General features: G+C 36.7%; 1 protein-coding gene and 1 pseudogene across 2 annotated transcripts; both read right to left on the bottom strand.

The window, feature by feature from the left end:
* Positions 1-4,586: 4,586 nt before the first annotated feature.
* LOC143859994 (protein NPGR2-like) lies at positions 4,587-22,521 on the bottom strand. 2 transcript variants are annotated; one of them, XM_077370496.1, is made up of 6 exons: positions 22,412-22,521; positions 21,258-21,370; positions 17,094-17,346; positions 8,589-9,805; positions 7,552-7,702; positions 4,587-5,046 (listed from the first exon to the last, which is right to left on the bottom strand). In XM_077370496.1, the coding sequence occupies exons 3-6, from the start codon at positions 17,242-17,244 to the stop codon at positions 4,730-4,732; spliced, it is 1,836 nt and encodes a 611-aa protein (XP_077226611.1). In that variant the 5' UTR covers positions 17,245-17,346; positions 21,258-21,370; positions 22,412-22,521; the 3' UTR covers positions 4,587-4,729. The 2 variants fall into 2 exon arrangements, with proteins under 2 accessions (XP_077226611.1, XP_077226609.1); XM_077370494.1 differs by having other exon boundaries at positions 21,258-22,517.
* LOC143860196 (protein FAR1-RELATED SEQUENCE 11-like) lies at positions 9,831-13,805 on the bottom strand (annotated as a pseudogene).
* Positions 22,522-24,204: the final 1,683 nt, after the last annotated feature.

The raw sequence follows: 24,204 nt of genomic DNA on the forward strand, positions 1-24,204 counted from the left end.
AGCACATCCGACTTCGAATTTTGGTGGACTAATTTATTAGCCAAGTTATAAATTTTTGTCTTTTCTAGGGATGTGTGTCCCCACAAGTTTCAAAGGATTCTAACCTTTCAACTGGTGGGCCTTGTCATCTTTGTTGTTATGAGGCTGCCCTTCAACAAGTTTCTTTCGGCCCAAAATAATCTTTCTAATGTGAATCTTAAGCCACCTTTCAGCAAAGTTTCTTCTTTGTTTTCCTCCTCAAATAAATGCTTGTGGGTAAACAATCACATCATTTGAATCAAAACACTCCTCTTTTGGGGCCCACTTAATGTATGATTAGGATCATTAATGATCATTAGAATCAATATCTGGTGCGACTAATATTATTTTATTTAGAAGTGAATGTGTATACGAGAAGGAATTATCTGAAAAATGGTAGTTTCAAAACTATTCACCCACTAATCTAAAAGATAATTTGAATTTTGCTCTTTTTTACTTGAGGAATGTTAAAGTGAAGGGCGCACACAAAGACCAGTCGCAAGGGCACCTCCATTGGATCCACATCACCACTGTGCATTTGTTATTTCTTTACTTTTAATTTTTACTGTTTTATTATAAATGCATATTGGCAATGTGGATCCGATGAAGGAGCCCTTGCGGCTGGTTTTTCCAAAGACTCCCTTCACTTTAGCATCCAATGAAGGCACCCTTACTTGAACTAAAAAGTCAGATTGAATCGACAAAAAATCCAGTAGAATTGATAAAAATGGATTTGAATCGTAAAAAAATTGAGTTGAATCGGCAAAAATAGGGATGGATCGGTGAAATTTTGGCTTAAATTGAAAAGTCAGGTTGAATTGAAAAAAAAAATCGATTTTCATTTATTTAACTCTTTTTTTTATGATTCAACCCATTTTTGTCAATTCAAACCAATTGTTTTGATGATTCAACCCGACTTTTTAGTTTAAGCGGATGTGTTACCAATTCAACCTGATGTTTTTGTTGGTTCAACCTGATTTTCCCCTGTATTATTAATTTTCTGATTTTAAAATTATTTTTCGCCGATCTTTTGATGATTCTTCTTCTTCTTCTTCTTTCGGGATGGATTGAATGGAACCACACCATTTACTTTATACTATTCTAATTAGCTTTTAATACAATTTCTAAGCTCTGTTCGTTTTGGATTTTTTGAGAACCGATTGTGAGTCCAAAACTGATTAACTTTGAGCCCCATAATTAGGCCCAGTTCGTTTCAGATTGTGACAACCGATGGTGAGGGTCCAAGTAAAAGTGAGGTACACTTGTTCCGAACCATTTTTCCTATTAGCCCAAAAGCAGAAAATGACCCACAAATGAGGGAACTAGCATTTAGTTTTGCCTACTTTATTTTTGGTAAGTAAGCTGGGATTGAACCTCTCCATGTTGAGTTCCCAGTTTTCCTGCCTCTTAATTAGATTAAATAATTATTGTCATGTAGCCTACATGACTGCAATGTTATACGGATGATATAAGTCTGGTAAAGAGGTGGGCCCTATCAGTAACATCAGCTATTATAAGATGCCTGCCAGGTTAGCGCCGTGACAAGCGGAGCTGATGCTGATATGGGAAATTATACTTCCCTTTTTCTGCCACGGGCCACCCCTTGTAGTGTAAAAACGTAGTCATAACTCATAAACGTTGGATTTAAATTTCGGTTTCGGTATAAAATTCGGTCCGCCCAAAACCAAAATTTCAGCCAAAATCCAGCAGAAAGTCCCGAAAAATTGTTTCTTTGGGCCTAAATTTCGGCCGAAATATGGTAAGAATGATTAAAAATAGTATTTTAATAAAATTTCGGCCAAAATTCCCGAAATTTGGTACATTTCAGTTTCGGCCTTAGGTGGATTTTGCTCCACCCATCCATAGCAAGACCTGGAAAATGAGTGGTCTGGATCGTTGAGCAAGTGGCCCCCACTTATTTGCCCCACATTTTTTGCATCCATCTTAAAATAACAACTATGAAAGTATGAAGTGAAGTGGGATCTATCAAAATTTCAGAGTACATCGAAATGGGTCCACCAAAGAAAATAAACATAAAACAAATAAAGCAATTCTGTCTTTATAATGGTAAGCAAGTCTGTCTTAGATAAAACTCATGGCAGCAACAAGTAGGACAGCTTACAGACTTCATCTATTCAGACATCTTTTATTCGATACATCTACAGTGAACAATCTTTTTTTTGAATTACAGTGACTTTACAGTGAACAATCTTCTGAAAGAAAGTTCTGAGTCTGTCTTATAATCTGGAAATAAAATTTTCAAAGAGGCTTCCACCAAAGCTTTCACAATAAGACCATCTAGACTTCTTTCAAGTCTTCATGTTCAAGCAACAAATAGGACAGAATTACTGAGAACCCTCTAGCAGAGGTGCTTCTGTTCATATTTAGACCTATTTATCTGAAGACCCACCCACATTGAACTCACTTTATTGTAGCTATGCAAGCTTCCATGGCTTCTTCTTTTCCACATTCTTTCCTCATGGCCCACCACTTCCACACAAGATACTCAATTACCTTTTTGAAACTAGCAAGAATGCAGATAGGCAATGAGAAAAAGTATAGCATGAAAATACTAAGAGTAAGAAATGATTGATCAATTGGGTGAACATCATAATTTCTTTCAGCAACACAACGGGACTCTATCAAAAAAAGAAAAAAAAAACCTAAAGAGAAAAATAGGACAAAGAGTATTATTGGTGCTCCAGACAAAGACGTTTCCATTAAGCAGACTTTCTCCCCAAAACTTGGTTCTTCTGAAGAATAATTCATTAGGAAAGATAATGAAATGACACTACTGACAAAACATAAATTTGAAGGAAAACTTGGAATTTGTAAAAATACCAATAATGCATAGGTGAATTGTAAAAAATCAAGTAAATGTATTGAAGTGAAAGATCCGATCTACAAAATATTATTTTCATATTTTGACTAGACCGATATAAAAATATATCCTGCCATAAAATGGTAGAGGGGAAAATAAACCAACAGAACTCCTCTCATGTGGTCAAAAAGCCCCTGAACCAATCATCCACACAAAGGAAAACAAATGAATACAGAGAGCTAAGGATGAAATACCAGTACCTCAAGTTTTGATGGATCTGATTCCTTCAATCATGTTAAGCTTCCATAAGATCTCATTTACCCATCCACTGGAACTTGAAACGTTGCACAGTTGTACTAGTAGTAGAGATTAGTTTTTTCAACTGGCTATTTACTGCACCAGCACTGCAACTAGAAGGTATAGAGGATATGGTGGCTTAGTTCCCTCTAAGTAGTTTTTCTTAGTTCTTACATATCTCAGATGCACAATAATAAATAAGTATCGCCTTGTAAATATAACAAGATAACTTTGGTGTAACTGATAACACCGGTAAAATTATCCTTCTGAAAATACAATTCATAAACAGTATTCTAGAATTTTTCTGTTTTTCTTAGAAAAAAACAGCTCCCTTGTAACAAGGAGATTATTTGCCTCATACAAATCTGCATAGAGATTTCGAGGCTCAGTTGCAATTGTGCTTACTTAATTTGTGTAGATCTGAGCTTACACTACATTTTGCAGTCATTGGATGAATGATAGATCTAGGTTTTGATTCGCACTAAATAAAAAATGTAACCCCTTAAAAAGTAGCAGAACCAAAATACAAAGGTGTAGATACATACTGCACCAATAAGCTTCAATCTTTTGAACAGATCCAAAAATAGAAAGGCAATAAAAGCCCTAAGCACCCTGCTCTCTGATAACATACAAACAATGTGATTAAATGGAAAGTATGGTATGGCTAATTTGGTCTCCTCTATCTAAAATCAATGATAAGTGAACTTCAAATTTTATAGATCAAGAAACTCATAAAACTTAATACAAAAACAATAAACAAGTACAAAGTATTCAAAAAATTGGCAATAGTATCCTTCAATCTTTATATTAAAAAAATTGGCAATAGTATCCTTCAATCTTTATATTCATAAAAATGGCAATAGTCTTCCAGCATCTCTAACAGCGTTGCAAACGACTAATCATTTGGATGTCTTAGTTGGAGGCTGAGGAAACTCACAAATTCCATTTGGTTAATTGTAATGAAACCAGGTCTGTCTTCCGGGGGACTTGTCCTCAAGAATATTGTCACAACTAATCATACCCTCCATATGAAATGGCTGTGGAGAATTATAATTAAAAATTCACATGCCATTGGAATTCCCAAATCACTCCTTAATGAATACTTAACTGAATTACTGAATGACCTGGACACACCAGTGCCAACTTTGCCAGATAACAAGGCCTTATCCGGATATAAAACCTTGACACAAGAAACCAGGTACTTCCAACAATGGAATAAGAAACCAAGCAATTTCCAACTGATCATTTATACCCAAGGTAAACACAACCTTCTGCATGTTCAAAGAAGAGAGGTGTTTCCACAACAACAAAAGGGACCACTATAGACACTCTTTTTGAAACTCAACAGAATATACAGAAAATATCATGTTCCTAAAAGTTGGGAAGAAGACCGAATTTAGAATGCCATATAGTGCACAAGCGAATAGGAATATTATATTGAACCCAAACAAAGCAAAAAGAAATACTATTTTTATTGCTATTAGGCTATAAATTATAAATCATATAAAAGTTACATTTGAAAGGAAGGGAAGGGATCATTTAGATGTATTTTGTTGGCTTACAGAAATGAAATTTGCTAGCAAAGCTTGAGGATCATCGGAAAGGTTCAACTGGTGCAGACTCTTCAAGAAAAGCAGCGGCCTGAAAGCACTCAGAAGCTTCAAGTGATGATCTACCACCCCCAACTTTAAAAACACGTCCGAGATTGAACCAAGCACAATGGTTTGTTCTGTCGAGCCGCAGGGCATCAGTTAGAAAGCTCCTCACAACTGGTGATGCTCCGTTGCCAAGCTGTATGAGAACTGTGGCTGTAGAGACCAAGCTAGGGACATGAGTGGGTTCTACTTCTAATGCACTTGCAAATGCTCCTAAAGCTTCCTTGTAGAGTCCCTTGGCTTCATACATTACCCCTGAGAAGATCAACAGAAAATTTAGAATTTTTATCTCAAGATCATGGCACAATACGTAAATTTTTTCTTTTAGTTTGTGTCATAATACTTAATTGTTTAGTAATCAATGCAACACTGATGAAAATTTGCCTATTGAAGAACAAAAAAAATTCAATGAGAAAGGGAAAGTTATCAACCGCTATAAGTTCTTGGGAATGCCAAACTACCATAAAACCAAACATTTTTTATGCTATGAAAAGCAATCTTGAACGGAAGCCTGCCTACTTACGGAAACTCAGCCATGGTAGCAGCCAAAGTGTTCAGTATCATGAATAAGGTAAAAAGACTACAAATTCATTGGAATATAAAAGCTGAAAGAATAATGTGGCTCACCTATCTCCCATAAGATCATGTAACATATAATGATTCTTTCAAATGGTAAAGAAAAGTTTAATGTCGTTAACGTGGCAGTTAACGGGACTTTGTAACCTCTTCACTTGAAAGAAAGCTATTTTCAAGAAGGGAAATGCTATCAGCACAACAGTGATTTAATAATTGCACAGATTCAGAAACAAAAAGGCTAATCAATTCAGAAAACATAGTTTGGAAATTATCAAAACATGGTTGTGCTGGTATCATTTCCCTTTAGTTAGGAACCGGGTATCTAGTGTTCTCTTTAGGTCGTGGGATATGTCCCAGATCAATTAGGTATCAGCATTCATAGCCTAGTATCATCTTCGTTTCTGGTTAGGAATCTCAGATGTTTCCAGAGTACGTGAGTTGACCTACACATCGATTCCACATATCCAACCTATGGCTAATAGGGTCAATGCTTCTTATCAAGGGCAAGGACAAGTCCGTCCGTTAGTAAATTTGAGCAAGGACAAGTCCGTCTGTTAGTAAATTTGAGCTCATTATTGCATCTTTGATCAGGATCATTAGTAGGGTCAATTCCACCTTTGTACTCGTTGTTAGCCTGTTATGGTCTCATTTCACGCAAATTTGTGTAGCTAACAACTCTCCTTTCTACCCCCCAATCTTTCCACTGTTCTGGATCTTGATCTCTTTCCTTGAACTTTATCGCTTCTTGATCATGACCTTGATCTGTTTCTAGTCCTTGATTCCATATTCTTCTCTATCCCTGTTTCGTGGTTAAAATCAGCCACGTACCTCCCAACTCTAGCTATCTCTCCCCTCTCTTGGGGATTACCTGCGGCAGGATGACACCCGAGTCCCAAGTACGGATCAATCATTTCTTTTCTTGTTAGCCTATCTATATTTCCCTTGACTTTTAAACTCAACCTTAACCCTAATATTTCCTATTTTATTTCTCCTGCTTCGTACCGTGAACCTATCAACCTCATTAGCCTTCTATTATGTTAGGATCCTTCTGAGTTGTAGTTAGTCATCAGTTAGTAGATATGATTTGTTTGATAGATTTTTATTGAGAGATGATTTCCTTGCTTAGTTCGCTAATTTTCTTTTGATTATAACCTATTGTTGGAACTTTTATTCGGATGAGTTGAATTCTATTGATGACTTAATTTTAAAGAGTTGAATCTTTATGAAAAATCTAGCTGCTTTGATTATTATGTGTTATTTATTTCGATTTGGGAATGTAAGTTGATATTATCTGAATTAGAAACCATTTCTTATGCTCCCAAGCTTCAAAAATTTATCGGTGAACCTATAGGTTTGCATCAGTAGAATAATGATCACTCTCACAAAACATTTAAAAATTACTGATTAAATAAAATGATGAAATGACCCTATGAGACCCATCCCTAGTAAGATTTACACAAAAGAAACTAAATAGAAGGGTTTTAGACGGGTAGAAAAAATTTCACTTATTACAAAACGTTAATAATTTACTGGCTTAATAAAATGATGAAATAACCCTATGAGACCCATCCCTCGTTAGGTTTACACAATGATATTAAAAAGAAGGGGTTTTAGTAAGGTTTTAGATGGGTAGAATAATGATCACTCACTACAAAACATTTAAAAATTACTGGTTTAGTAAAATGAAGAAATAACCTTGTGAGACAATGAGACTAAATAGAAGGGATGTTTTAGTAGTTCCTGCAGAACTAGCGGAATCATCTAAAATTTCCCTAGTGCAGTACTCAACTCAACTAAGCCTTTGTCGCAAACTAGTTGGGGTCGGGTAATGAATCCTTTAGAAAAAATTTCATGAAGAAGGTGAAAGGATCTACCCGGCTCAAATTGACTAAGTCTAATCCTGACAGTAGTTGGGTTTGTCTACATGGATCATTTTCTTCCATTCTATCATATGCAAGGTCATGTTCTCTGTTATATTCCTAGCCCTAGTACAATGCTTCCATAATTTAGAGCACTAGTAGCAGAAGATACTTTCAGCATCGCACCATAAAAGAAATTCCAGGCTATCTTATACATGCTGTTGAAAGAAAAAAAAAAGAAAAAAAAAAGAGAATACTACCTGTGGCATGCCCACCTGTTTTCTACATGATCTTGAAAGAAACTAAAAAGAAAAGAGTAGAGTACCAGTGGCATGCCACCTCGAAGCCGAGTGAGGACTAATGGCCTTCGATTTCGATAGACAGATCTCAGCATCACGCCATTGTGACATGCTTGTGTAGACATAAGCCAAATCATGCCATGTTTCCATTTCCAAACTCTTATCATCATTTCGACTCTGTCACAATTCAATTATGAAAAATAAAAAGGGTATAAGAACTTAACTAATCTGTTTTGAATTGCATAACAACTTAACTACATACTATATACACCCAACTCTTTAAAATATCATTAAATCCAAACACTACCCCTGAGCTACCATAAACGATGAAATAACCAAATTTCAATGTAATGAAAAAGAAAAGGAAAGATGAAGAGCATGCCAGTGTCTGAAAGCGGAAGCCATGATCAGATTTCCAAATTAAAACAACAACTTGAGTTCTAAAAGAAATTACTTCGCATGCTAATAGATTCACATTTTATTGATAACTACAAAGGCAACTTTAGTTCTGGTCAGCCTAAAAAAAGTAATGCAGGTTAACTTCAGCTTATAAGGGAAGAACATTGAAAGTTAACTTGCTTAAACTACGGCCTAGAAGGCAGTTTTTACATCCATTCACTGTTTTAAACTCATAATGGCAAGAGACTTGCAATTTTTATTTCTATTGGCCTAGAAGTTATGTCCATTCCCTGTTTTAAACTCATAATCGCAAGAGACTTGCAATTTTTATTTCTATTTTCATTTTGAATGGTAAAAATCATCTTAGGCCTTGTTTGGATTGAAGGAATTTTTTGGAAAGTTTGGAAAGGAAAATATTTTTAAATTTTCCAACGTTTTGACACTCGAAGAAAAGTAAGTTGAACCAACCCTATTCAATTTTTATTTAGAGGGACATTCAATTTATGTTGTCATCATGCTAAATTAACCAGAATCACATCATTTCCCTCTAAATCATGGAAAGAAAGAAACATTCCTGAGAAAAAAAAATTGGTCAGAAATGTTTTCCTCTCAACCCAAACGGCGCCTTAGTGATACTAAGAAACTAAAATGTTTTTCGTCAAACCTTTAGAAGCTTCTTTCCAACTCCATAGGTTTTACGTCGAACTTGAAGAACAGCAAGAAGTTGGGTATATGTTTCAACAGCATTCTTGAATTGACCCTGTGAAATTTGGAGTTTAGCTTTAGTTCGTAACAAAGCACCATGATCCCACTTCCCGGTCTGATCCAGGGAAGCATTAATGATTATCTCAGCATCAGGAAACCGTTTTTGAGCTGATAATATTCGAGCCAATAGAACCCACCCTCTAATATTAGACCCACCCTCTATTTTCAGCAACTCCTTTGCGTAATCAAGTGCTACATCCAACTTTCTCTGCTCAGCGTTTTCTAAGCTGAGATAGAATATTACTGTTGAATCTCTTTCTCTCATTAAATTTTCAGCGGTTTCCAAAGCCCCAAGTGCCTCACACTGTCTTGTTATTCTTTCTGAATCAGTGGGAGCAGATCTCGCCTGAGCCGAAAGAGAAATACCCAATAAGCAATTGGCGACACTTTTAATCTCATCACACCCACCGTGCAAATTAGCAAGCACCCTACGTGCAAAACATACGCCTTCTTCTGAATAATTACTGTGGTCCCCACAAATCTTAGAAGCTAGTATTAAAGCTTCAATGCAGTTTGGATTCTCTCTGCTACTCAAAAGCTTTCTCAAGAGATTCAAAGCGACCAAGTCATCGCCTTCCCCAAAGTAACACAATGCAAGAGTATAATATCTTTCACTTCTCTCCAAAGTCCCAGGAAGTAAATCTTCAACCTGATTGGCTAATGATTTTAGTTCCCCTGACACAGATAATGCAAAAATAAGGTGATCAATGATTGATGGGTCCCACTCGATCCTTTTGAGAGTATATTTCCTCAACAGAATCAATAACAGGAGAACGGCCTCTTCTATATTGTTTTTAGGTATAAAGGAACCTTCCATTTGGGAGCGGAGGTTTGGAGGACTTGCATCACAACCACCATAGAGAAGAAAAATAGCAAATTCTTTCTGTATTTCGGCAGTGGGCTGTGAGTCAATATTCCAGTGATTGAGAAGGGCCCGCCTATATGACAAGATTGCTTCATGAAAAAAACCAGCTTGTTTCCATAACTCGGGAAGAAGCTCAACGGCATTGTTTAGCGTCTCCTGCAATTTAGAATCGGCACCAAAGTTTTCAGGCAATCCTTCTGGTAATGCAGATTCAAAAGTGTCTAGAACAACTTTGCATGATTGAGCAGCTTCTGCAAAACAAAAATGACTGGCCAGGTTCAAGAGCTTCATCGGTAAATATAAGTACCCACAGTATTTGGTCAAAATGATAAATGTATACTAGAATTTTAAGAAAGAAAAAATAACAATAATCCATAAAATGGAGTGTGAGGCTAAGCACCTCATGCTTTTTGGAAAATGCCAAAACCCAATATTAGTAAACTAACAGTTCAATCGACATAGTTAAACTCCATAAAACGGCAAAGTTCACCATGATTTTAATTCATAAGAAAATCAGGACACACTGAGTCAGCATTCTTGGCATAAAAATGAGAAAACGAAGTGCAAGTTTTCAGAACCCGTCACTTCTTTATACAACTAATATGTAACTTTCTTATACGACTAACATGTCTAAGCCACTACCTTTGTTAGGGAATTCAAGAATCTTCTTTACAAGGTTTCAGGTTTCAGTTTTGATATGCATTTCTGTCATGGCGAACATGGAAACATGTTGGTTTCGAATGGATATTTAGGTAGAAAGTATGCAAAATCATGAAAACATATGCAAATGATGGGCACTTAAGATGAAACTTCAAGAAGCGGAAGAATATGTGCAAATATATACTCAAAATCTTCACATAAGCAAAAAACCACTCATAATGGTGTAACAACGATGAACACGTGTTATCACACTTGTCTAATAATTCAGTACATACCACATTTCACATATTATTCATATAAATATGTAAACACCATGTTTCGCATGCAATTCATTTAAATATATTTATATAACACATTCTGGTATAGTATATCACTAATACACTTATAGTTTTGGTTTCAGTATGCTTTTTGGTGGGGATGGAAACGAAAACATTATGGTTGTTTCGTGTTGGTTTCGGTGGAAATTTAAAACCATGCTTCTTTATGGTGAAAGAAAAATAGTAGAAAGTCGGCATTACTCATTATTTTAAGAAGAAACGACAACATTAAAGATTATTCAATGAAGGAGAACAGAAAGCTGGAAATAGGATTAGGAGTGCAACTTGGGTCGGGTTCCACGTGAACCCGATTTTTTCCCAAGTTGGGTTGGGCAATAGTCGGGTCGGGTTAGGGTTAGGGTTGGAAATTCGAAACTGGAGTAAAATTCGGGTTGGGTTCAGGTTGAGGGTCATGCAACCCGACCCGATTTGTACCCGATTCTCCTTTCTGTTTTTTTAATATTTTAACCTTCTAATAGTTGCTTTAAAATAAAGTTAAAATGTCAAAGCTTGCTTTTCTTTGAAGATTTCCAATGCCAACATATCTTCTCTTCTCACGACTTCACATGCGTAACAAATGTTTTGCCCGCTCTCTCTTTCCCATGTATGACAACTCTCTGTTCCCTATGTATGACAGCATCATCATTATGCAAAAGCTATTTCAACTTTCTTTCTCTATTTTTAACTATTATTTTTACTTCTTTCAAGACAACTATCACTATCGCTACAATTTTGTTAACGAGTGCCCCATTAAAAGCTCTTTTTTCATGTAGGCTTTCACGCTGGCCTTAACGATTCCTAGCTGGCATTAACCACCTATTAATTGGGGAAATCAATCTTCACACCCTTGAAAATAGGCCCAATTTATTATTACTTTTTGTTAACGAGTGCCCCGCTTTTCAAGCTGGCCTTAACGATTCCTAGCTGGTATTAACTACCTATTAATTGGGGAAATCAATCTTTACACCCTTGAAAATAGGCTCAATTTATTATTACTTTATTTTTTGGAGAAAATTGCATAAAAGGATAACTTCAGTCATTCGGAAATAAAGGGGTTTGGTGCAATTTTGGAAAGAGAATGGAAGACGGGTTTGTAAGTCGGAATATGAGTGCTACTTTATTATAAAAAGACAAGAATACCCTTTATTTTGTTAATAGACAAGAATACCCAACGAATAAATGGTGTAAAATTGTGGGCATGTAAAGGGTGTGCCCCAACCTATTCATCTGCATAAGGGGAGTTGGTAGGGCCCACCACATCAAAACATGGTGTAAAGTATGGAGATTTTATATTCTTTGTGCCCGCCAAGTCCAACATTTCAAATTGAACACAGGATTTAAACCTAAGTCTTTTTCTTCCTTCTCTGTGCATCATGTGACAAGCCAACATTTTCCTTTTCGGAACATGTTGTAATATTATGACCAGCACGCTTGCAAAGTCCACAAGTCTTGATTTGCTTTCCTAATTCCCTTCCACTTTTCATTCGCTTCTTCTTAGGCCGCCCTTCTGTTTTTTAGATCGGAGGACAATAAATAAAGTCATCTCCATCGGCTTCATCAATACCATCCAATATAGCATCTCCATCTAGTGAGATTTCCTTATCTAACACATGCACTTCCTCTCCATTATGTGATACTTCACCGTACCAACGTGATGGCAAATACATAAGTGGAATTTTGTAACAATCTTTATGAAGAAACACACTTAATATATGACGGCAAATTATCTCCCAAAATTCAAAATGATGACAACTACAAGTCGTCTTTTCACCATCCAAAAAAACCATATGCTTTTGACTATTTATCTCCTTATAATGTTGCACCACAAAATCATTACCATTCTCTTCAATTGTTGAATACTGAGTTGCTCTCACAAGCTCCATTTGGAACTTTTTGAAAGAAAAGGTGTGAGAACCCCATAAGCTTGCTCTTCTAAGGTGACATTATTTTTAAAGAACCTCTATATGTTTCCAACAGTGTATCATGCATTTGTACTTGCTCAATATCCTCAATAGAAAGATCAGCCTGAAAATTTAATTCATAAAATAACATAGAAGTTTTCTAATAATGTACAAATCTTGAACAATTATTTATCTAAAAAAAATTGAACCTAATAGATAATAACTAACTTGTTCAACAAATTTACCCAAGTATGAATGCGAATTAACAAAATGCTTGATAAATGCATTTATGCTTTCTGATCTTCCAATTGTCGTTATCACGCCAAAGAAATAAGTACGAAGATAAGCGGGTACCCAAAAGTGCTTGATTTGGTACAAACCATTTACATGTTTGTTGAAGTGCAAGTTATACTTCATAATCACTTGATACCATTAGTGCTCAAATTATTCAGGTGTATCTAACTTATATAACTTATAAAAATCAGCACACCATTTTGAATATTGATTTCGAAGAATTCCTGTAAACCAACCACTAAATTTAGCGGTAATATGCTATATGTAAAAGCTATGTTTTGTCAATGGTAATTCTTTTGCAATTGCATCGGTCATCCATGGATCTTGATCAGTCAAAATGGTTTTTGGTAGTTTCTTCATCAAAGATATAAAAGTCTGTAATCAAATGAAAATATATCAGAAAAATAATATACAACCAATTAAAAAAATATAACTATATAGCTAGAATCTTACCTTCATTAACCACCGGAAAGCACTCGTTGTCTCATTGCGAAGAAATGCACACCTAAATAGTATTGTCTTTCCATTATTATTAATACCCACAAAAATTCCAAAAGGCATTTTGTAGGCATTTACCTTATTATAAGTTGTATAAAAAACAACGACGTCTCCATATTTTTTGTACCAATCAAAACAAGGTGCGGGAGACCAAAAAATATGCTCCAACTTTCGTTCTTCAGCTATTGTGAATGTATATTGAAACTTGGGGTTCTCTTCCTTAGTAGCTTTGCAATGTTGTAAAAAGACCCATAACATAATTCCCCACATGGTTCTTCTTAAACTTGACATAAAGGTTACGAATGTCCCTTTGGAAAAATGGAAGATATCCATGTTTGATATTTTTCTCTAACTCCATCACACATATTATCTGTCTCACTAAAAGGCCCCATTCTTTTAATAAGATAATGCGATCTTCATCATCTTTAGTGATAATTCAATTTGCCGGAAGAAAACGTACTTCTAAAGGGGCTAATTATTCATGGTTATGATTTTCAACAAACGTAGTGACTTGCCATTCTTTTGGAAAAATATCAAAAGACTTACGTAAAACGATTCTCAAATGAGCCTGACATCCACATTTTAATGAGATTCTATTTTGTTGTTCCTTTGATGGGTCAACTAATTTCCATGGTAGTCTTCCTTCACGATGGCAAAAGAAGTCACGCCTATTTGGCTCTCCATCTTCAGCAATAAATCGACCTAGATCAAGCAAAGCATAAAATAACGCCTCTAGATCAAGTATTTTGTTAGTTCACACACATACTTGGGTAAATTTGTTGAACAGGTTAGTTATTATCTATTAGGTTCAATTTTTTTTAGATAAATAATTGTTCAAGATTTGTACATTATCAGAAAATTTCTATGTTATTTTATGAATTAAATTTTCAGGTTGATCTTGCTATTGAGTATATTGAGCAAGTACAAATGCATGATACAGTGTTGGAAACATATAGAGGTTCTTTAAGAACAATGTCACCATTAGAAGAGCAAGCTTATGGAGTTCTCTCACCGTTTTCTTTCAAAAAGTTTCAAATGGAGTTTGGGAGAACAACTCAGTATTCGACAATTGAAGAGAATGGTAATGATTTTGTGATGCAACATCATAAGGAGATAAATAGTCAAAAGCATATGGTTTTTGGAATGGTGAAATGACTACTTGTAGTTATCATCATTTTGAATTTTAGGGGATAATTTGCCGTCACATATTAAGTGTGTTTCTTTATAAAAATTGTTACAAAATTCCACTTATGTATTTGTCATCATGTTGGTGCCGTGAAGTATCACATAAAGGAAAGGAAGTGCATGTTTTAGATAAAGAAATCTCACTAGATGGAGATGCTCTACTGGATGATATTGATGAAGCCGATGGAGATGATTTTGTTTATTGTCCTCCGATCTCAAAGACAAAAGGGCGGCCTAAAAAGAAGCGAATGAAAGCTGGAAGGGAATTGGGAAAGCAAATCAAGACTTGTGGACTATGCAAGCGTGATGGTAATAATATTACGACATGTCCCGAAAAGGAAAATGTTGACTTGTCACATGATGCACAGAGAAGGAAGAAAAAAACTTAGGCTTAAATCATGCGTTCAATATGAAATTTTAAGAAATGCCGTTCTCTAAAAAACTACCTACCTTTTTTATGTTATTAGATGTGTTTTATCTCTTTTTGTCTAGATGTAAACTCTTGGAAGTGGAATTTAATTCACTATGTGGTTTATCTCTTTTTGGTTAGATTTGTTATCTTCTATTCTCCTTTTATTTTCCCCTTATCTTGGTAGGTTTAATGGTAAATAATGATAAGGCCACCTCAGGAAGTGTAATTGATTTCTAGAACAGGTCAGGCAGGCATGGCAGTAGCTCAATTCCTTTTTTTTATTTTTATTCGTTGTTTAGTTAACATCGTACTAGCTATGAATTTGTTTTATCCATGGATGAATTTCATTTTCAAAAGGTGTTCTTTTGTTGGGCTATAATTATAGATTCCAACCTTCAGAAGTTTTATTGGTGTGCGCACGTGAAGTTCATTATTTTTTCAAAAAGTATTGTGTGGCCTGCTTAATATGATGATCCAAACCAATCATTTGTTGGGCCACAACTTAAAAAGGCTGTACCGCGTAAATCATCAGCATAGGATGATTCTAACCCAGATCTATAGAGGTTTCTATAATGTGCAATCTCTCTACAGATAGTAGGGTTAGGATCTTCTTGTGGAGATGATTTACGAGATACAACCTATTTAAGTTTTGGCCCAACAAATGAACGGTCTAGATCATCATATGAAGTGGGCCTGAAAGTACTTTTTGAAAAATACTGGACTTGCGGGCACAAAGAATATAAAATCTTCATACTTTACACCATGTTTTGATGTGGTGGACCCTACGAACTCCCCTTATGCACATGAATAGGGTGGGGCACACCCTTTACATGCCCACAATCTTACACCATTCATTCGTTGGGTATTCTTGGCTATTAACAAAATAAAGGGTATTCTTGTCTTTTTATAATAAACTAGCACCTATATTCCGCCTTACAAACCCGTCTTTCGTTCTCTTTCCGAAATTGCACCAAACCCCTTTATTGCCGAATGGCTCAAGTTATCTTTTTAGGCAATTTTCCCAAAAAAAATTAAGTAATAATAAATTGGGCATATGTTCAAAGGTGTAAAGATTGATTTCCCCAATTAATAAGTAGTTAATCTCAGCTAGGAATCATTAAGGCCAGCGTGAAAGCCTATGTGAAAAAAGAACTTTTAATGCTCCTTAACGAGTGCCCCAGAGGCACTCGTTAACAAAACCCTATTTTGCTTATATATTTGCTTTTGTCAAGGAACATGTTTCTTACAAGCAACATATTTCCTTCCTTTTGATTCTTTTTTGTGTATTTCCTTTTGTCTTCTCTACAAAATGCCAGAAACGAGACAAATTTCTCCAAACCAGTGGAGTATTCCTCCATTGAAGGAGTCTCTCGAGCTGGTGAGGCGGCCATTGAAGGAGGTGCTGCAAGAAGAAAAAACAGTAGTTTGGCTGGATTATCTCAAATCAAAGTAGTGAACGGCATCTCCCATGCTAGTTGCGCATGGAACAGAAGCGACGCTGAGCGTGCCATGTTTCAAGCTTTTTCCACCTCATGGCTTTGATTTCCAACTAAGTTTAGTTTTCATTCTGTTGTATTAATTCCATTTAAAGAATTTTTTTTGTGTTTTTCTTTTTTCTCTGGTTTACAGTGAAATAGTCTCCACAAGTCACATTGTGTAGTTTCAAGAGATGCATTTGATACAGGAGATGCACTATGTAGTATGCATTGCACAAGAACTCAAAATGGATTCGGGTTCCGGTTGGGTTCGGGTTGAGTAAATGGTTCCTCGGGTTGGGTCGGGTTAGTGTTGAGTATATGGTTACTAGGGTTGGGTTCGGGTAGGCCTCTACACGACCCAACCCGACCCGAGTTGCACCCCTAAATAGGATAAGTATTTTAAACATCTCAGCAGAAAAAAGCTTTTTTCTATCGTTCAAAGTAAACCTGGAACATCCAAAACTTGTTCCTAGTAATAACCTATTGTAAAATATTTGAGGCATTTGAAATACCTATTGGAGAACATTATCCTATTGACATGGGAAAGCAACTTAGACCCACTAAACAAGTGGCAAACAAGAGAAAGAAAATGTGCTTCCAAGCAATGGGCAATTTCTTTCACATGGTTTCAGGGATATCCAATCTTGGAAAACAAACATGATGATCATTAACATATAGAATGACAAAAAGTCCGAGGAACTAAGAAAATAAAAAACAAAAGTGAAGAAAAAACAAATACACAATAATAGCTAGTCAAAATATAAAAAGTAAGCAAATCAAGTATTAAAATATACCTTTAAACCTCCCAAGGTCCTGCAATGATTTTGCTTTGAGATAAATAGCTTCAAAGAGTAAACTAACAGCATGCGGAGACATGGGTGGGGTAGCATCGCTGCTAGAACGGCGCCTACGACGTTCACCTCTTTTGGCAATGGAGAGTTTCATTTTGAGAGTTACAGCAGCAATGTCTATTCCATCAAATACACGAAGCGCAGCTTCTACATTTCCTCTTTGGTATTCCAGCCTTCCCAACAATGCTCTGGCTTCCTATAAATAGAGGAATGGTCTTTGAGCCTATAATGAGAATTCGTAGAAGATAAATCTAAAAACTTTATGCAAACACTGTTTTAAATGATGGGAAAACCTCATTTTTGCCATCTAGGTTTATGAAATATTCATTTTTGTCACCCTATGGAGAATTTTCAAGATTGCCACACATTTTTAAAGAATACTTTTTGACAAGGGAAAGAAGGAGAAGAAAATATAAAAGGAAGAATTAATAGCAAGAGAAAGTGTGTGTGTGTGTGTGTGTGTGTGTGTGTGTGTGTGTGTGAGAGAGAGAGAGAGAGAGAGAGAGAGAGAGAGCAAGTGAAATGAGACATCTTAGTCAATGGAAATTCCAAGAGAAAAAAAAAATTAAAAAAAAGCTATTGGGAGTTCTGAAGTTTGTATATAAGTAAAGGATAGAGGAGGAATATGGGCATTTTAGGAAGAATGATTTAATGAGGATGGAGTCAATTTTGAAATCAAGTGCATTTTAAGGTGCAAATGTGAATTATGAGAAACTAACAGAAAAAATAAAGATTCAGAAAATATGGGTAGCAAAAATGAGATTTTACTTAAAAGAAATGCATGGAAAAGTACCTACAATATGTCATGTACCCATGTGTGCCACTGGTGAAACTCATATTCATACCCAAGACTGGAATTTAAATTTCAGTACTCAAGGAAATTTAAGATTAAAACCAATGGAGCATGATGGGAGATTGGAGGTGCAAAACCAAAACAGAATGTTGGATGCATACGCACCTGTATACGTGTGGACTGTGTACATTAAGTGGCATAAATGTAATTAAAATGCAGGCTTATATATTAAAAAGGGCACATTGTCATCATATATGTTGTAAGGGGAAAAGAAACGAAAGTTTTCACCTGTACCGGGCAACTAGAATCCATATGTACTATGTGACCAAATCAGACTGCAGTTGTATGGATTCCATGTAGGAATCCAAATTGGAATGTTATAAATTAATAGCTTCCAGAACATTCCGTTGATTATCGAAACAACCAACAAAATTATATCCAAATAGCATAAGAAAATTTTCACATAAATTTACAAACACGCAGAGAAGAGGCAACCTAAGGAATTCAATTGGTGCTTCTACTAATTATTATAGCTTTTTTCTTTTTCTTTTCTTGAGTGACAACAAAAATATCAATAAATCAAGAAAAGGTATGGGATGGCCGGATGTAAAAAGGTCGAAAGCCAAATGACAAGCTCTAATCTTTCCACACCTTCCTCACAAGATTGCTTGCCTTTAAAAAAAAAAAAAAAGATTGCTTGCCTTATCATTCGCCGACTTTGATGTACGCTTAAAAAATGGATTCATCACCACGTTGATCTAATATCTGCAATATGAATCTCGCTGGCCTCCAAGGTCCTGGAGAAAGCTTTCACACCCATGAGATAACATTTCTTGAATCTCCCTTCAATAACAAGTAACCAGATAGATTTTCCTTAGAGATGGGGAGGCCAGTGAGGAGAGCTCCCACCTCTGCTTCATTGGTATTGGGAAGTGTTTAAAAACGCGGATGTGAAGCAGAATGCGGCCAAGAAAAATCCTTGTCGACTCGGCACGGACGCGGTTGAGGCAGTCATAACTCGGGAGAGTCAAAGGAGTTTATTGACTCCGTAGAGCAAAACGCGGAACGCGGTACAACGCGGTCAAGGTAAAAGGTAGTCGACTCGGGCAAGTTCCGAGTCGAATCAACGAGTTTTTAAACACTGGTATTGGGGACACCAATCAGATCGGAGACGACCTTCATTACTTGACCTTGTGAGTTCCTGAAAATTTTGCCCAACCCGCAATAAGATTACCATGTGAACTTCCACTGAAGTTTAACTATATCGTGTTATGTGGCAGACAAGAACGTCTTGGAAACATAGTCAGAATCTGGTGTTTCCCATGAGCAACCCACTTCCAATTCCCAAGGATGCATCAATAGATAAGCCGCGGAAGTTATTTTTCTTGGCAGTCCATTACTCCGTCTAGTAATATCTATGTTGATCTCCCTACTTAAATTCGCCGAATGATCTTTTTTTCTCTGTGAAAATCTGATTATTTCTTTCTTTCAGAAAATGCCAAAGGACCGCATACGAGTACCTTCGAAAGACTCATCAAACACACACTGAACAAATGGGTGTTCCAATTCCCGATAGCGTCACCAACCAATTTTGGGAACACCCAATCCACTCTGAAGCAAGTTAAAATTACTACTAGCCTTTATGGGTGATAGGGCAATTGAGCAATAAATGATTTGATGACTCCTCTTCATTCTTAAATTGAACTACCAAACACATGCTTGCTAGCAAAATTTTTTTTCTAAATCATCACAAGTGTTTAGTTTCCATGTTGCACCATCCAACAAAAAAACAGTTACCCTTCAGGGTTCAAAGAAAACCATATCAACTCAACTCAACAAAGCCTTTGTCCCAAACTAGTTGGGGTCGGCTAAATGAATCCTTTAGAAAAAATTCATGAAGAAGGTGAAAGGAACCTACACTGCTCTAATCCTGGCTCTAGTTGGGTTCTTCTATGTGGATCATTTTCTTCCATTCTATCCTATCCAAGGTCATGTTCTCTGTTATGTTCCTAGCTATCAAGTCTTTCCTCACTGTTTCTACCCAAGTTGTTTTCGGTCTGCTCCTACCTCTTTTACTCTATCAATTTGGCACGAGTCGCCTCTTCTCACCAGAGCATCCAAAGGCCTACGTTGGATATGTCCAAACCATCTTAAGCGGTGCTCTCTCATCTTCTCCTCAATTGGTGCCACCCCCACCTTTTTTGATGCAGCCCAAATCATAGGGCTGATTTGTTTCTATTTTCCAGCATGATTAGGGTAGAGTTGTTTCCAATTTCATACATGCCAATTAGATAGATTTATTTCTATTTTCTTTCATGCTAATTAGGATAGATTTATTTCTATTTGTGCATGGCCAAATAAGGAACATGTCATTCCAGGCATGGCTAATTAGGGCAGTTTAGTATTGTGTTTACTTTTATTTAGGTTGCCTTTAATGTGGAAGCATCAATTATAGATGTTTTTCCTTTTGCTTGAATGAGATTGGTTTTTTTTAGAATCCCTCCTAATCTTATTTAAGGGAGTGGAAGAGACATGTAAGGGGACTTCTGTTTTGATTATCAATTAATGAATTAAGAGAGAAGACATCCACTCTTGGAGTTTTCTTCTTTTCTCTCTATTTTGCTATCGTAGGACTACGATTTTCTATTCTTGTGATTTATTTTCACACTTCCGCTGTATCGGATTGCATTATTTTTACGAATGTCTTCATTTTTAATTCTATCTAACCTTGTGTGGCCGCACATCCATCTAAGCATTCGCATCTTCGCTACACTCATCTTATGCACATGCTGCTTCTTGGTGGCCCAACATTCTGAGCCAGTTAGCTGTACAGCATGGCTGGCCTCACAACTGTCTTATAAAACTTTCCCTTCAACTTGGTAGGGATTTTAAACGACATGGATAAAGTGAACCTAGTTATCTTGAGAGAATATGCAATAGATTCTACAGGGAAAGATTAAAAGCATCCCAATAATAAAGGTTATCATGAGAGAATATGCAATAGTCTCCACTGTAAAGATTAAAGGCATCCCAATAAAGGTTCCCATGATCAAATTGATGAACCGATGAAATAAGTCCAACAAGCAAGACGAATATGTTCAAGCAAGAAAGCAAGCAACACCAAATTAAAAGCATAACAGTTTTTCTTCAAAATTCTGAAGTCCAAAACAATGTTTCATACAGATCTTCAATTCATCTATGTAATTAAAATTCAATAATAAACCATCATATGGTTCCTCATAGAGCTATCTTATACATTATACAAGGAATGGAAAAAACTAATAACCAAAATACGAAGTCTTAGGAAGACCAACCTCATAATTCAAACAACCGCCCTCACGAAGAGATAATTCGGCTTCTTCAATGTTGCCAGTGTCAGGCTTACGTTCCCCCTCACCGATTCGAGAAGAATGCCCGCTTGCTGTTGCTGAATAAACCATGGTAGACAGAGACTCAGATGATGGGACCATTTCATCTGCTCTTAACTGTTCTGCTGAACATAAACACTTCATTATCTTTCCAAACCACTCCCTAATCTTGATTCCCCGCCTCTTCACCCATTTGCTACCACTTGTATTGTTTCATTACACTCCAAGTCTTTCTCACCGCCATTGCCCACAAGAGATATGGCTTGCGAAAAACTAGGCTAACTGTGAAATGACAACTTTACTATTCTAGAGGCTTGGTAGTAAATAACTAAATAATCTTCTAAATTCCAAACCCCAAACCACAAAATTCATGGAAGAAGAAATTCAAGATCTTTCATACAAAATGAAACAAAAAACCCTCAGCTCAGAAGGAAAATAAAAATATATAAAATCCTCACAGGCCAAATTTAAACCACCAAGACAAGAAACAGAATCCCTCAACAAATGTAACCCACCATTTTTTTTTCCAATAATCCAAATTCAAAACCCAACAATTCAACCCTAAAATACTATACTTCAACCCACCAAAAAAAAAAAAAAGGAACCAAATTCACCCCAAGATGCCAAATTCAATAGCACCAAGAAATTGGGTACAACAAATTCGCTCCTCAGCAAAAAAATCTCACTACTTCTCTTCCAAAATCCGAATTCAAAATCGCCCCTCAACAAAACAATCCCACTACTTCTCTTCCAAAACCCGAATTCAAAACCCTAAAAATTTTAACCAACAATTCCAAATTCAGACCACCAAATAAAACTCCCCTTACAAAGAAAAACCTACCATGTTTCTCACCAACCCAATTGAGAATCCCACCAAAATCGTCCAAACACAACCCTTAAAACCCCATCCATATTCCAAAAGTAGAAACCCTAATAAGAAAAATAACAGAGTTTATCCCCACACAAATAAATTCATAACCACCCAAATGAAAATCAATCTCCAACCATACCCATTAATACCATTCCAAACCCTAGATTGGAGAGCCGTCATATCAAATCAGGAACACCAAAAGAGCTCAAAACGCCATTAAAGCAAGTACCTTTTCACCTTGCCATGTACCAAAAGAAGTTGAAGCTGGGCCCGTAAAATGTTAACGGCACCACCCATCGCTCCAATTTCTTCACAGAAAACTCTCTCGCTCTCTCTCTCTCTCTCTCTCAAATTCAAAGTTTTAGAGCTACAAAAGTGAAGAGAAATTTGTAATAATTTGAAAGTTTTGACTTTTGAAGAGATATTTGGCGAGAAATCTTGAGAGGAAATCTCGGGGAAGAGTTTTCTGTGGGTCCCAATCTGTGCTCTTTCTTAGCCCTTCAAGAAGAAAAGATACAATGGATGCCCAAAATGCCCTTGTATTTAAGATGATCCAAACCGTTTGTTTGTTGGCCCTCCGATCTATTTAAGATCATCCTATGCAGATGATCTACAGGTTACAATTTATTTATGCTGCAGGCGAACAAATGAACGGTTTGGATCATCCAAAGGAACCTCTATAGATAAGAGGGTTAGGATCATCAAGTGGAGATGATCCACGGGGTACAACCTATTTACGTTACGGGCCAACAAATGAACGGTTTGCATCATCGTATGAAGTGGGCTCCACTGTGAAGTGACCTAAGTAGGTTATTGTTTGTTTCCTTTTTGTGACAATTAAAGAAGTTTTTGCCCTTTCTAAAGTCTAAACCATGGTTTTAAATTTCGGATTTCGGTGAAGACCGACACCAAAATTGACCAAAACCGAAATGGTCATTTATTTCAGCTGAAATTTTGGAATTTCAGAATTTCAGTCTAAATTTCGGTTTTTCCGAAATTTGACAAAAAAAAAACTGTTTTTTTAGTATTACTTTAATATTTTACCGACCAAAATTTCAGCAATTTAGGCCAAAATTTAATATTAAATAAAATAATCATTTTGGGTTATTTACCAGATTATTTCCGTCGAAATTTTGAAATTCCTTGGCCCGAAACCGAAATTTTAAACCTTGGTCTAAACTAGCTTGTGAAATATTAGCATGTGAAATTGTAATTGATGCCAATTGCAACACCAAGATGCCACAGTTAATCTTGACTCGTACAATATATGGGGAAAAAGATGGCATAAGAGCGGTCACGACTAATTGAGGAGTATGGAAATTGTCCATTTCAGAATTAGCATTTATATTTGAATTTATTATGAATCCAAGTCAAGATGTGTTAGGTCTAAAATTGGTAACAGGTTATGGTAGGGCCGGAAGGGCTAATCTGGGCCTGAAGGGCTGATCTGGCAAGTCACACCTGAAAGGCTAGGGGAGTCCTGCGCTGCACAAGGGCACAGACAAGAAGAGAAAGGGTCAGAGGACCAACCCGGAGTGGTGCTCCGGACGGGCGCTTCGACACTCAAGTCAGTATGAGCAGAAGTGCAGAGCAATGTCAGAGCAAAAAGCTTAGGGTTTTGATTTCAGATCCCTCACCTTAGCACAAGTGAAGGCTATTTATAGTGATTCTGAGCCACCTGTCTAGGACAGGTGGTAGTTCTGAGCCACCTGTCCAGGACAGGTGGTGGCCTCTGTATGGACTAGGTCTCATACCTAAGAAGGGTAGGTGGAAGTCCCTAATTGGTCCAGGTGTCACACCTAGCAGGGACAGGTGTTGGCTTTGCAACGGTCCCTGTGAGGGCCACGTGCCAACAGCCAATTGGTTGCTGAGTTCGGACCTCATCAGTGCTGAGTTCGGACCCATCAGTGCTGAGTCCGGACCCCATCAGTTGCCCCCTGGTTCTCTGAGTCGTGACAGCGGCTAGGGGAAGCAAAAAGAGGGTTAAAGCAGCATCTGGCCGGCCTTGAGGCCTCTGGGCAG

The sequence above is a fragment of the Tasmannia lanceolata genome, unplaced genomic scaffold (genome assembly GCF_043159265.1).
Source record: "Tasmannia lanceolata isolate RefF3 unplaced genomic scaffold, GAP_Taslan_0.1 ptg000037l, whole genome shotgun sequence".
NCBI lineage: Eukaryota > Viridiplantae > Streptophyta > Magnoliopsida > Canellales > Winteraceae > Tasmannia > Tasmannia lanceolata.

Coding starts and splice junctions, on each gene's coding strand:
- LOC143859994 (XM_077370494.1), bottom strand. CDS start 21,455: ATGAAGTGTTTATGTTCAGCAGAACAGTTAAGAGCAGATGAAATGGTC. Junction 17,347..21,257: donor GCGGTTGTTTGAATTATGAG/GTTGGTCTTCCT, acceptor CTCTATTTATAG/GAAGCCAGAGCATTGTTGGG. Junction 9,806..17,093: donor GGACCTTGGGAGGTTTAAAG/GTATATTTTAAT, acceptor TTTGTTTTGCAG/AAGCTGCTCAATCATGCAAA.